This window comes from Trachypithecus francoisi, unplaced genomic scaffold, assembly GCF_009764315.1.
Source record: "Trachypithecus francoisi isolate TF-2019V2 unplaced genomic scaffold, Tfra_2.0 Lachesis_group3, whole genome shotgun sequence".
NCBI lineage: Eukaryota > Metazoa > Chordata > Mammalia > Primates > Cercopithecidae > Trachypithecus > Trachypithecus francoisi.
In genome coordinates, this window is record NW_022681468.1 from 108,171,348 (window position 1) to 108,184,900 (window position 13,553).

Sequence of the window (13,553 nt, forward strand, 5' to 3'; positions counted from 1 at the left end):
AGACAGGGGGCATTCAATTTTCAACTTGAACCCAAGATGATCCCTCAAATCAAGAAGACACACCCTGCCCTGTTCTGTGCAGGCTAATTCACTTTTGATCATTTCCTGAAGTAATCAAGGCCCCCGAAGTCTATAGACTCTATATTCCTCCTCCACACATCAAGGGTCAGAGAAATGTTCCCAAAAAGAGTATTTTGACCATTCATTTGCCCTTTCAAACCTTTGATTCTCACATTCAAAATTGTCTTGAACAAGAGTACTAACAGGTTTTTTTGTTTTTTAAACCATAGACTATTTTGAGACAGTAGCAATCATTCCATTCTTGTTTTCAAAGGATGCAACCATGATTTAAATTAGGATTTGAGATTTTCCTGCAATTATGAGTGATCCAAAACTGTATTACTCTGCTTAATTTTAGGGATCACAAAGCGTAATAATAATCAACAGAATGAATAATAATATGGTCACAGTATCTTGCTCTGAATGTTACTTCTAGGCCTTTAATAGTTATAAATGGATTTCCACAAGTGTAAGACATGAATTCATATATTAGAAATAATGCATATACCTTCTCTATACTTTGCAAGGACTTCAGGTAGCCACTTGATTTTTCCTTCTTGACTAGGGAGAAAGAAATAGTAAGGCACTGAGAGAGGAGACGCTACCCCACTTAGTGGAAACCGAACACCTGGAATCCGGCCCCAGGTCTGAATGGAGAACAGCTCTAGAAAAAGCCTGCAGCTCAGGAGGGGTATCTCTCAGAAGCCAACAGAGAAGTTTTCTCCCTGGGATTCTCACTGTTACCACACATACAATTCTCAGAGGAATGCTGTTCCCATGCCAAACCCTGGCAAAAAGTGGAGAAACACCCCTCCTCAGTTTTGGGAAAGCACGAGCTGCTTCCAGTGGACACAAACCATCTACATCAAGTGACAAAATCAATGAAGCAAAAGGCTTTGCCACCTTAGTTTCTGTTATTGTCAATTTATCATTTCCTGATATTTGGCTGACGAAAGGAAATTTACTAAATAGTTTAGAAGAAAACAGGGGGGTAATGATTACAGAAGATGCAAGCAGCAGACAAATAGCATCAGAAATCAGGTCTTTCGCAACCCTGGCCCGCTGCTCTCTGGCCCCAAAGGCAGGTCATTGCTTGTGCTTTTATCCCACCTAGGTCTCCCAGACTTCTGGGACAGGCATCACCACTGGAGATATGCTGATGGCCCCTCAAGTGAGCCAGCCCCACCCACCTGATTCAAGATCAGGAAGTAGCCTGCATATGCATGTGTACACACATTCACATGTGCACACTCCAATGTCCTCACACCTTCCTGACCACCACTTCCTCCTAATGCACCCTCAAGAGAGTATGTTCCAAGAGTTGGAAACTAGCATCCCTCAGTTGCTCTTTTCTGCTCAGGTGGTCAAACGGCTGAAAACTATGGAACACACCTGTTCCAGGCTTCCCAACAAAAGAGGCACTGTCCTTCCTCTGAGCCAGGTCACAATGAGGTCACCTTCATCAGTTTTGTTTCATAGCCAGAATCCACTGCATCCTCTAGTTAGATATCATCTGCACTTTACTGCTATATGCTTTATATCTTGGCTTCTTCCAAAAGTAATCTAAGGCCTTTTATAGAACAAAACCATATACCTTGAGAAAGGTGGTGCAGTTTGAAAGCCCCAAGGGTTTCTTCTTATATTAAGACAAAAAGTTGTTTTCTTATTCACTATTTTCTTTGATGGAGAGATGAAGAAAAAAACTGCACAAGCCCACACATTCTGATCCATGCATCCTTTATTCCATTACCAACCACTGTGCTGCATCCAAGCAACAGTACACAAACTGGCAATCAACCGCAGTCCAGTTGTACAACGATCTGAGGCTTATAGTACATTTAAGGCTTTTAAATTTGGAAAAAAAATTAAAACCAAAGAATCCCCAAATCCAAACCCCTAACCAATACAAGTAGTATAGCAATGTTAAGCATCTTCTATTTCTGATGCTTATTTGGCGCAACTCCAGTGTCAAAACCCAAATAATTCCTAAACTAAAAAGATTAGTTTAGTGAAATTTTAACTACATAAATTCTTCAAAGCATAAACTTGGAATTTTTGTCTTGGAAATGTTATAAAATTTTTAATAGCAAAACATAGGAATAAAAACATATTAACAAAATGTATTCAATCATTTACATTACAAACAAGGAATTTGCAGTTCATTGTTGTAGCCTGACAAAAGAAATCATATCTACCATTAAGAATCTATGCACAATGTGATTGCAAATATGTACAGTACTTTAAAAAAGCCTACAAGGAGGACTTTACATAAGGAAAGTCGGCTAGGCTCTTTAAACCAACCGGACAATCAAAATATTAAAACTCTGTTGGCTAGTAATAAATTTACACTTAAAAAAACCCCTAGTTTCTTTCTGTTTAAGAATAATCCAGTTATATTTATATGGTTACAGTTGATGAAGCTGTACATGATAGTTCCAGTGAATTACCCTTCAGTTCATTTGTCCAGGGAAAGATCAGCATGTTAACAAAAAATAATAAAGGAATTTTCACCACACTAGCTTTCCAGTTACACTATCACAGCTTCACAAATGGATTGAACCCATGGATCCAGTGGCAGAAAGAGAGCTGCATGTCAAATACTGAGAACATTGGTGGAGACAGGGGCGAGTTCTGCATGAATGTCAGAAATGACGGGAAAGGTTGAGAAACAGATGCGAGGCTACTTTATACAGCACTAGAAAATTGTCCTTACATTCAGCTCTCATTCCCATTCCTGCAAGGTAATGAAGCTGGGAATCATGACCGTTCAGTTTAACGTGTTGTGTGAATTAGCAGAACAACCTCTAGATACAAAAGACTGAGATTTCATCAGCTCTTTGATTAGAACACCCTAAAGGTTGGGCACTTCTTCATGGTTATCAAGCCTTTACAGCTACCCAGTTAAAGCATGTGCAAAACAGAGGACTCTTCTGTTCATAGTAAATGAGGTAAGATCAAGTTGTTGTCTTCAGGAATTAGGAAGTTCGTGAGATATGAACTGTTTTAGTCTTTCTAGGTATTGTGCATAAAGCTCTATGTCATTATGCCCAGCCCCTTCAACCCAAAGGGGCTCTACGGCTCGGGGACAGCGCTCGTACATCGCTAGGCCATGGGAGAAATCGATGACTTCATCTTCCGTACCGTGAATGACCAACACAGGAGAGGTGACTTTAGATATCTTGTCAATGCTGCAAAACGGAAAGGGGGGAGGCAGAAAAAGAACTCTATTAGTTATGCTCACAGATAATACACATCACATTTAATGATGATAAGTCAATAAATCTCCACAGGCAGGGAAATAACACCGTGGGTTTTTTTTTTTTTAATTAAGAACTTTTATCGTTTAAAGCAGTTTTAGGTTCACAGCAAAACTGAGAGGAAGGTACAGAGATTTCCCAGATACCTCCTTGTCCCTACACATGCACAGCCTCCCCCATTATCAATATCCCCTACCACAGCAGTACATTTGATGAACCTACATTAACATATCATAACAGTTTGGCTTTTTCTTGCTTTATTTTTTTTTCTGGTAATTTATTTTTTTTCTTAAATCAACTTTGCATTTTAGAGTAATTTTGAACTTGCAGGAAAAGTGTAAAGATAATACAGTGTATACAAAAATCAGCTGGGCCATGGTGGCGCATGCCTGCAATCTCAGCTACTCAGAGGACTGAGGTAGGAGGATTGCTTGAACTGGGAGCGGGAGGCTGCAGTGAGCTGAGATGGCGCCACTACACTCCAGCCTGGGCAACAGACTGAGACTGTCTCAAAAAAAAAAAAAAGAAAGAAAAGAAAGATAATACAGTCCCCCCCTACATACTCCTAACCCATTTCCTATAAGGTTAACATTGTACATTACCGTGATACATCTGTCAAAACTAAAACACCCACGTTGGCGCATTACTATGAACTAAACTCCAGACTTTATTTGGATTTCACTAGTTTTTCCACTAATGTCCTTTTTCTGTTCCAGGATCCAAACAAGAATAGCACACTGCATTTGGCTGTTGTATTTGTTAAAGTATTTTATTAAAGACAGAACTCTTCAGAGCATCAGACTAGCAAACCAGTAACTACTATTTTTTACATATTAATTTTTATATTATTTTTAGATTTTTTTATATTTATATATTATTTTATGTATTATTTTTCAAGAGAATTTTAAAAAGGGCCAGAACTTAACATATCAAATGAATGTCTCTTTGGAAAGCTGGACACTTAATCTGCTGCCACTCAAGTCTTCAGAATTCTGTTTTGAGAGCTACCATCAGATTTGACTCAAAGATACACACCCCATTTCATAAAAGCAAGCATCTCATTTTAAAAAATAACAACTGTACTATTTAGCTTGAAAACTTAATGTAATGCCTAGATTTTATTCCAAATGACTTCTCTACAAAAATCAAATCTACTCTCAAAGGATGAATATTTGAGGATCTTTAAAATAATATGCTTCAGGCTGTGAAAGCACATCCCAAAGAGGAATCCAAAAAACTTCAAGCATTGGTTGAGCTGGGTGTGTAGGAGACTTCTCTGATGGGGATAACAGTCATTTCATCCACAAAGAAACCAAGAGAAATGGCTCTCTCTCCATTCTGTCTTGCCAAAGGGTCTCTTATAGTTTACTTCTCTTTCCATATTTGATCCTAGTCGAAGTTACAAATGGATACCAATTTGTACTATTTGTGGGAATCTTTTTGTTAAAAAGAAACAGCTAACATTTTTTAAACATTTACCATAGCCAGGTGCTTTGCACTACACACAAAATCTCATTTAATATTCAATGAAACAGAGTGAGAAAGGAATGACCACCTCTGTTTTAATCAAGGAGGAGACTGAAGCTCAGAGAGATTATTAAATAACAGGAATGAGGTCGTGGAGATAATAAAGAGCTCTAACATCAATTACATATTCCAAAGATCTACAAACAACTGTCATCTAGCCATTATTAAAAACTTAGGGAGCCGCGGACCACTTTAAGACATGCCAGAAAGATTGCAAAACCTCATCAGCCATGTAATTTGCAAAGATCAGAGCCACTGTGGCAGTATTCAATTATACACATTAGAAATCTTATTTGGAAACCTGTTTTCCCCCTATATTTAATTTTAAAGTGACTTCCTTTAAGAGAGTTCAATTATACTCAATTAAAAATATATTTACTCAACAGTTACAATGGGCCTGGGACTATGCTCCACACTGCACAGTTTAAGAGACTCTCCACTGCCTGGAGGGTATATTGAAAGTTGAATGCCATCATCTCATCCCAAGTGTAAAGGAGGTTAAAAAAAAAAAAACTATAAATGAAATAATAATCTGGATTCCTTTTCCTTTTTTAAAATTTGTTTTAATATGAAAAGGAAATATGAAAGTATCCTCCTTTAAGGAGAGGGACACACGATTCTGCCACTTGACAGCAATGGACATATTAAGAAAATGCTTACCAAATTCAAATTCAATTCATGATGAAAGTCAATGCAACCATTAATGGTTTGAAATCTATCATATTAATAATTTACGGCATTACCTATGAGGATTTGTCTCATTTGTTGTCTCCAATCACTAGCCTTTTAAAAAAATTTTTTAAGAGACAGGGTCTTGCTCTGTTGCCCAAGCTGGAGTGCAGTAGTGTAATCCTAGCTCAATGCCACCTCAAAGTCCTGGACTCAAGGAATCTTCCCACCCCAGCCTCCTGAGGAGCTGGGACTATAGATGTGCACCACTATGGCTGGCTAACTTTTTAATTTTTTCTGTAGTGACAGGATCCTGTGGTGTTTCCCAGGTTGGTCTTGTACTCCTGGCCTCAAGTGATACTCTGGCCTTGGCCTCAAAAAGTGCTGGCAGTACAGGTGTAAGCCACTGTGCCTGTCCTCCAATTACTGACCTTAATTCAATAAATTACTTAACCTCTCATTTCCTCATCTGTAAAATGAGCACAGTAACTGGACAAACATCTTTATTTATTTATTTTTTTGGAGACAGAGTCTTGCTCTGTCACCTAGGTTGGAGTGAAGTGGCGTGATCTGGGCTCACTGCAACCTCCGCCTCCTGGGTTCAAGCAATTCTCATGCCTCAGCCTCCCAGTAGCTGGGATTACAGGCATACACCACCAAGCTCGTCTAATTTTTTTTTTTTAGTAGAGACAGGGCTTTGCCATGCTACCCAGGCTGGTTTCGAACTCCTGAATTCAGCCAATCCGCCCTCCTTGGCCTCCTAAAGTGCTGGGATTACAGGCATGAGCAACCGTGCCCGGCTGACAAACTTCTTAAGACTCTTATAAAGATGAAGGGGGACCATGAACATGAAATGCATAGCCCAATACCTGCTATACCAGATAAACTCAGATAAGATTAGTTGCTAATTTGTTATTAATCATTTGCAATTTGTTGGCATGGCTGTATTTTAAGGTACATGCCAATTTAAGAGCCAGGGGGAAAAAATAAAACAAAAAACACCTATCAGTTTTGTTGCTAGGGTAACTCCTGGCATTGCTTCCCACAAACATGCTCAGTATCTGTCTTTCAGCAAACTGGCCTCTCATTACCAATTCAGCACAACTAAGGCCACATTTGAGAGGCACATTAGCCCTACTTAGCATTCCCAGCCACGCCACTAGAAATTTGCAGTGCAACTTTCCCATGAAGCTGAATCTCATTGAATCCTGGTACAAACTGCACAAAACTGAAGTTCACCCAAGGTGTTAACAGAAGGTTCCTTTCTGTGAAAGGAGCCAGTCTGTATAATAGATGTTTATGTAACCAAACGATGATCTTTTTTTTTTTTTTTTTTTTTCCAGTAATAGCAGGATGAAAGCAATTAACAGGTCAATCAAAAACCCTAAAACTGTGTTTTCTTCCTGCTGGGGTTTTTCTATAAAATGGCAATATGAGCTGGGCCAGTCCTGGGGTAACTATCCTAGGCTGCTTTAGCAAGGACTGTGGGAAAAGCTTAAGGGGCAAAATATTTTGTATTAAAAACACTTTCCTCATGCAGGCAACTCTGCAGGGGTGAGATCTTCTGGTCAAAGTGGTAGAGCAGAATAGGGGGTGGCAGGTGAGCTTGTTCATTTATACCATTCCTGTGGCTATTTACCGAAGATCAAAGCCTGGCTTGTCAACTAACTCACTTTGCCTTTATTCTTCTATTTACAAAGATTAACTGAGCATGGTACCTTTTCCCTTACCTGTACTATCCAACTGAAAAAGTAAGATAAATTTCAAAACTGTGCTCGCTTGAAGTTTTTGAGCATCTACACCACTAGTTACCCCATCACACATATTGTATACAGCTCATAATTCAATAAGATGTCTCTGAATGAATGAGTGCTGAACTGTAAGTTCCTTTAGGATGTATGGGTGCTGTTAAAGATCCTGTGTATCACAGCTGAATCAATTAACCTTAGGTGTCAGTATACCCAAGGTCCTTATACATCATCTGGGAGATTTTCACTAGTGAGTCAGGCCTGGGAGGATAAAATCTCTGGATAGTGTGTGTCATATTTGCTTCCACATGCCCTGTGGCACCCAGCACAGGGTCTGACGTATGGCTCCATTCAATAAATATTTACACAGCTAATGGGAGCATCAGATGTGAACATGGCCACTGGCTGACTTACCACTTGTTGGACAAGCATGAACTTACCTGGGGAAAGCATCAAAGCAGTATGTTTTTCTGGTATCCGGAAAAGCCACACGCAAACCAGACATCAGAGGGGAATGGAGAATTACCGCTGCGCATTCATACCTCGAGGCCAAGTCTACCGTGGGGACAGTCCCAATGCTCTGACCATAGAGGATAATGTTCTCGGGACTCACGCCATACCTCGAGAAATCAGAGGTTGTATGCCATTAACTAAGGTATGAAGAAAGAGATAAAGAGACAGAGAAATCCGTATCTTAAACCCATGAAACTCCCACATTCACCAGCTTAAAACCATATCATCTAACTTGTACACTTTAATTTAAGATGAATGTGAGCTTGAGAAAAACAAATGTTAGAGGCCTGTTTTGGTACTAAGTGACTATGATTCTGTCTTCCACAACATTTGCAAAAAACAATAAACATGATATTATTTTTCTGGCTAATTAAATATATGCTTTATAAATTTCATTTCAGTAGCTACAGAGATGGTCATCTGATTTCCTATTATTCTCCCTTTATATTTTCTTTGCTAATCATAAACATACTTCTGAAGTAAAAACAAAAGCAGTTTTGGCAAATTGCAATATTAAAAACTCGAAGCAAAGTTTTCATGATACAAAATATATTAACACTTATCAGAAAAAGATTTACTCGGAGACAATTAATTTGAAGACAATTATATTTTCTTTAGTCTCTCTCAGGGTTAAACCCCTCCAAGTCTTTCAATCCATCAGTGGGTTCCGATCCATTCTCTTCAAATTGTTAGCTAAGTAAAGGGCTGTGTGGAATACAGGCTTCATTTCCCAGCCTCCCTTGCAGCCTGGTGTGTACAGAGACCTAAGTTCCAGCCAACTGCATGTCAGCAGAAGTGACATGAGCAACCCCCAGGTCATGCTTTAAAGCAAATGGTGTGCTTTTGCCATCCCTTCCGCCTTCCTGGAGATGGCAAGTAGATCACAGTGAGCCACCTCAGCCCATGCAGAAAGATGTGGCACCCTAGATATGGTGGCGGAATAAAACAGAAGGAACCCGGGAAAATACATACTCTCTTACTATCCTACAAAGGATATCCAGAATATCTAAAGAGTGCTTAGAAATGAAAAAGAAAAAGACAAATAGGTGAAAGAAATGAAGATGAATGCCTAATACACACATAGAAAGATGTGAAATTTCACTAGAACATGAAGATGCAAATTAAATCCATGAGTTATTATTTTATACCCAAACGACAGGCAAAAATGAAGAAGCCAGACAATGTTGAAAGATGGCAAGGACATAGAAAAGTGGAATGCTGTTACTTTGTAAATTAGTACAAGCACTTGGGAAAACAATTCAACATTATCTGGAAAAGTTGAAGCCAGTGGGCCAACAATTCTCCTTTTCGGAATAAATACGTATTGTAGCTTACAGGACAATATGAAATGCTTTCTGATAACAGCCTTCAGTGAAAAGAACTATCAATCCACAGCTGATGGAAATGGCAGGATTTCAGCCCAACTTCCTCCCCTCCAAGCTCCATGGAAAAATGGAGGCCCTAAAGAACGAATTCAGGGCATTGGAATGTGCTTTATGCACAGCACCGCACCTGGGCCATGCCATGAAGACAGGAATTAAACACAGGGAGGTAAGAAGGACTTTCTATGGGAGATGTGCAACACGTACCCAATGCAGCAGCAGGAAAGCAACGAGCTGGCCGGCAGGGGATGTGCTAGGATAGCGTGAATTGGAAACTAAAGAGTTATGGGCTGTCCTGCAGATGAGGGCCACTGGAGTGTCCAAGGGCGAGGTGACAATGGCAGGCAGGAGATGACAGCATGAAAAGGAAGCTGGGAGATCCGGCAGGGGACTATTAAGAATCATGCAGAAGACAGGAAATAAAAGATTGTAACAAAAACAGCATCCATCCTCCATTTCTAAAGTGAAATGTCTGTGTGGTCCTGCAAGTTGACACCATCCAATAAGACGGTGTCTATGGAAGAGGCTCCCAGATGCGGGTTTTGCCTGGCATTCTTGCCTGGGGCTTCCTTCCTGTTGGCGTAACAGGTTATTAAAAAATGGTCAGCACGGGCAGTTTTGGTGGGGAGGTCTGAGGAAACAACTGACAGAGCAGCATCCTGTGCCCAAATCCACACCAGTGACCACGGATTGACAAACACAGAGCACCCTCCATGAGGACTAAATGGGCAGAGGGGTCAGAAAGGAACACTGTTCTCACGTCTCAATGCTGAAGGTAAGCTGTCCCAGGGATCTCCCCAGCAGCAACTGCCACCAAGATCCTTCTTTCATGGACTGGGAGAGCCGTTTCAGCAGGAGTTTTTCATCTAAAGTTCAGGGAGTCTTTGGGGAGAGCATAAATAACATCAGGGGTTTTCTCCTCCCTCCACAATTTTCACCAGATTTTCAAAGTGGTCTATGACCCCAAAAAGCGTATGGACCATGAGATACTGCATTACAGGGAGTCTGCAGGCACACAGAGAGAGAGCAAGCCTCCAATTTCTGCATTTGGGGATGAGTTCTTTCCACAATGACCACTCTTGTGGATAGGCCATTCATTTTGCTATCAATTGTTTTTAAAAATCATAAATCAAAGAAAATATAAGAGGAGGAGAGAAGTGAAAACTGAAGGCAGTTAATAAATGATGCACAGAAGACTAAGAGATGATCAATACTGAATATCAAAAATAAAGTAAAAGACTTCCAGGTAAAAATGGCAACCAGACTAGCCCTTACCTTCTTTGATAAAATCTGGTCTGAGACGATTATATAGGATAACATTATCACAGTTATGAGGAAGTGTTAATTTTACTTCTTATGACGAGTCCAACATATGTTTTCAAAATCCTGTCTTCTGTATAACACGCCATGGGACTTTACAAGCTCAGAGGTTTGCACTGGATAAAGGAAGGAACAGGCACAGACCCAAGAGGCATAGCCCAGGAGACGAGGCAGAGGGAAGCACCCTGGCCATCACACAGGCAGCTCTTTCTCCTGTCAATGTCCTGGACCAGCCATCCTCAGAGATCACGGCCTTCTTTAAATGCCTTCTGGAGAAGCGAGAGCTATTGTGCTTGAGGACACTCAGTTCCTAGCCTTCGGGTCTCAGCACTAGGACACACCCAGTACCAGTCTCTACAAAGCCCACCTTTGATTCTAATAGACTCACATCCTTCGTGACAACCAACTCAAAGTTTCACTGAAAAATGTCACCAAGTAAAACACAAAAAGCACTAGTCATAAAGAAAAAAACAAGACAGAAAGTATTACATTAAAATCAAGAACTTCCGGTCATCAGAAGACACCCAGAAGGAAGTAAACGGGCAAGCCACCAAGTGGGAAAAGATACTTGCCACAGAGTCTAGATCTAGCATATATAAATAACTACTACAAATCAATAAGACAACTGACTAAACAAGAAAAACAATTTTACAAAATGAGAAAAAAAAGAGGGGAGGGAAAGACAGAGAAAGAGAAAAAAAGAGAAGAGTTATTCAACTTCATTAGTAAAAAGGAAAATGCAAATTAAAATAATCATGTGATACTCTACACATTTATCAGACTGACAAAAATTCAAAAGCCTAACAACATTAAGTGTTGGCAAGGATGCGTGCAAGAATGCTCATTTACCGTTGATGGGGGTTTATGTTGATAGAATCAGTTTAGAAAAAGTTTGGCAATATGAAGTGACATGATTTTATTAGCACATACCCAGGGACCTAGCAATTCTACTCCAAGATAAATTCAACACACAAATAAATGCTTACATATACCAGAAATACATACTAGACTTGAGTGCATGCCTACACAGTTAGAGACAGCCCTAAGGTATATCAACAGCAGAGTGGATGAAGAAACTGTGGTATGGTTGTGCGGCAAAATATGTACATGGACACTAAAAGATTCATATTTTTATTTCAATAGTTTTGGGGGTACAACCGGTTTTTGGTTATGTGGATAAATTCTTTAGTGGTGATTTCTGAGATTTTGGTGCACCCATCACCACCAGTGAATCTTAAAGTCATGCTGTTAAGGCTGGGTGCGATGGCTCACGCCTGTAATCCCAGCACTTTGGAAGGCCAAGGTGAGAAGACCACTTGAGACCAGAAGTTGGAGACCAGCCTGAGCAAAAACGCAAGATCCCATCTTCACAAAATGAAAAAAAATTAGCTGGGCAAAGTGGCATCACCTGTAGTCCAAACTACTTGGGAGGCTGAGGTGGCAGGATCACTTGAGCCCAGGAGGTGGAGGCTGCAGTGAGAAGTGTCCGTGATACTGCACTCCAGCCTGGGTGACCCTCTTAAAAAAAAAAATGCTGTTAGGGAAAAGAGGCAGATACAGCAAAACACACACTATGTGACACCATTTACAAAAACTTAAACCTACCAAAATTAAACATTATTGTTTAGGATATTAATTGAGTGGTAAGCCTATAAAGAAAAGCAAGGAAGTGAATCACTAAAGCCAGGATAGTGATTACAGGCAAAAAGGGAAATGGTCATCACTAGAGATAAGCATGTCCTTCCTGGGGGTTGTAAATGCTGGGGATAGTCTATGTCATACCACAAGTGTTCCTTTTATAAGTCATTAAGCTGGACATCTGTGTTTTATAAACTTTTATGTATGGCAATTATATTTCATGACAAAAAAATTCTTTAAAAGTTCACCAGATACTTCAGATATGGAGACAGCCCTCACAAAACTGTGACAACTCATGGTAGATTTTGTGCTAAAAATAAACCTCATAAGGCAACATTAGATCATTAAAAATGATGTCTCATAAAGAATTAACATGGGGAAACACTCATGTTAATTTTAACAAAAAGCAGCTTACAAAAACAGGGTCACAATTACATTTCTAAAAAGAAATCTATACATGGAAAAGGGACTTCAAAGCAATACATGAAAATGGTAATAAATGTTTTCTTCAGGTGGTGAGACTGGGTTTTTCTTCTTTCAAATTTTCATTCCTAACTTCCTTTAGTTATTAGGCAGTGACTTGTTGGGAAAAAAGGGAAGCAGCATCGCTGGTCCTTTCTGTGTGGAGTCAGTAGGCATGCTGCTGACTGCCAGCGTCTTTCAAAGGGCTCAGAAAACAGGAGCGTGCTAGGTCAAATGCTCAGATTTGTTAGCACTGCGTTAAGGACTTTTGTCATTGCTTTTTCCTGTCTTTACTATACTGTTTGACAACACATGAGGAACCAAGGAGGTGGATAATTCCGTGAAAGTATCAGGATTTTTAGTAGAACGGTAAGAGACCTCTGTTCTAACACCCAGTTTTGGCAAATGAGGACAACTCTTTTTACTGTAGCAGTAGGATTTTTTTTTCTATCAAAGCATTAGACTAGTGACCTCTATGCCAATCGTTCCAAAGTGAGAAGTATCTGAATTACTTGGGAAATTATTATTATTATTATTTATTTACTTTTCACGTAAACACCCTGGCTCCACACGTATAAATTCTGATCCAGTGGGTATGCGGATTCTTCAAACTTAAACACTGACTGACATTTGGCAAAAAGAGTTGGACTAGAGCCTAAGGCCCCTTTAGTTCTCAGGTTAAATTACATAAAAGACACGGGGGAAAAAGAGACAATGAATTAAGTTTGTGTGAAACATAGGTCAGTTTAACATCACAGCTTTAGAAAAAGAATAACAGGATCAAGTGAAAAGTATTTTCTCAAAAACATTAACAGTTCCAAAGTCTAAAGCCTTTATTTTAGAATAAAACAGAAGTTAAACCCTACCAGTCTGGAACAAGGTAGTATTTTTGGAGCAGCCAGAAACAATATAGGCGACACAGAAGACATATTCATGGCCGGGCACTGTGGCTCATGCCTGTAATCCTAGCACTTTGG

General features: G+C 39.8%; 1 protein-coding gene across 1 annotated transcript in view; it reads right to left on the minus strand.

Annotated features, from left to right (window-relative positions):
- Positions 1–1,780: 1,780 nt before the first annotated feature.
- ABHD17C (abhydrolase domain containing 17C, depalmitoylase) overlaps positions 1,781–13,553 on the minus strand; it is a 61,501-nt gene continuing 49,728 nt past the window's right edge. The window contains exons 2-3 of the mRNA XM_033189222.1: positions 7,702–7,881; positions 1,781–3,248 (exon numbers count right to left, since the gene is read on the minus strand). Coding sequence (XP_033045113.1) covers positions 3,029–3,248; positions 7,702–7,881 — 400 coding nt within the window. The 3' untranslated portion in view covers positions 1,781–3,028. The remainder of the gene's footprint in view (positions 3,249–7,701; positions 7,882–13,553) is intronic.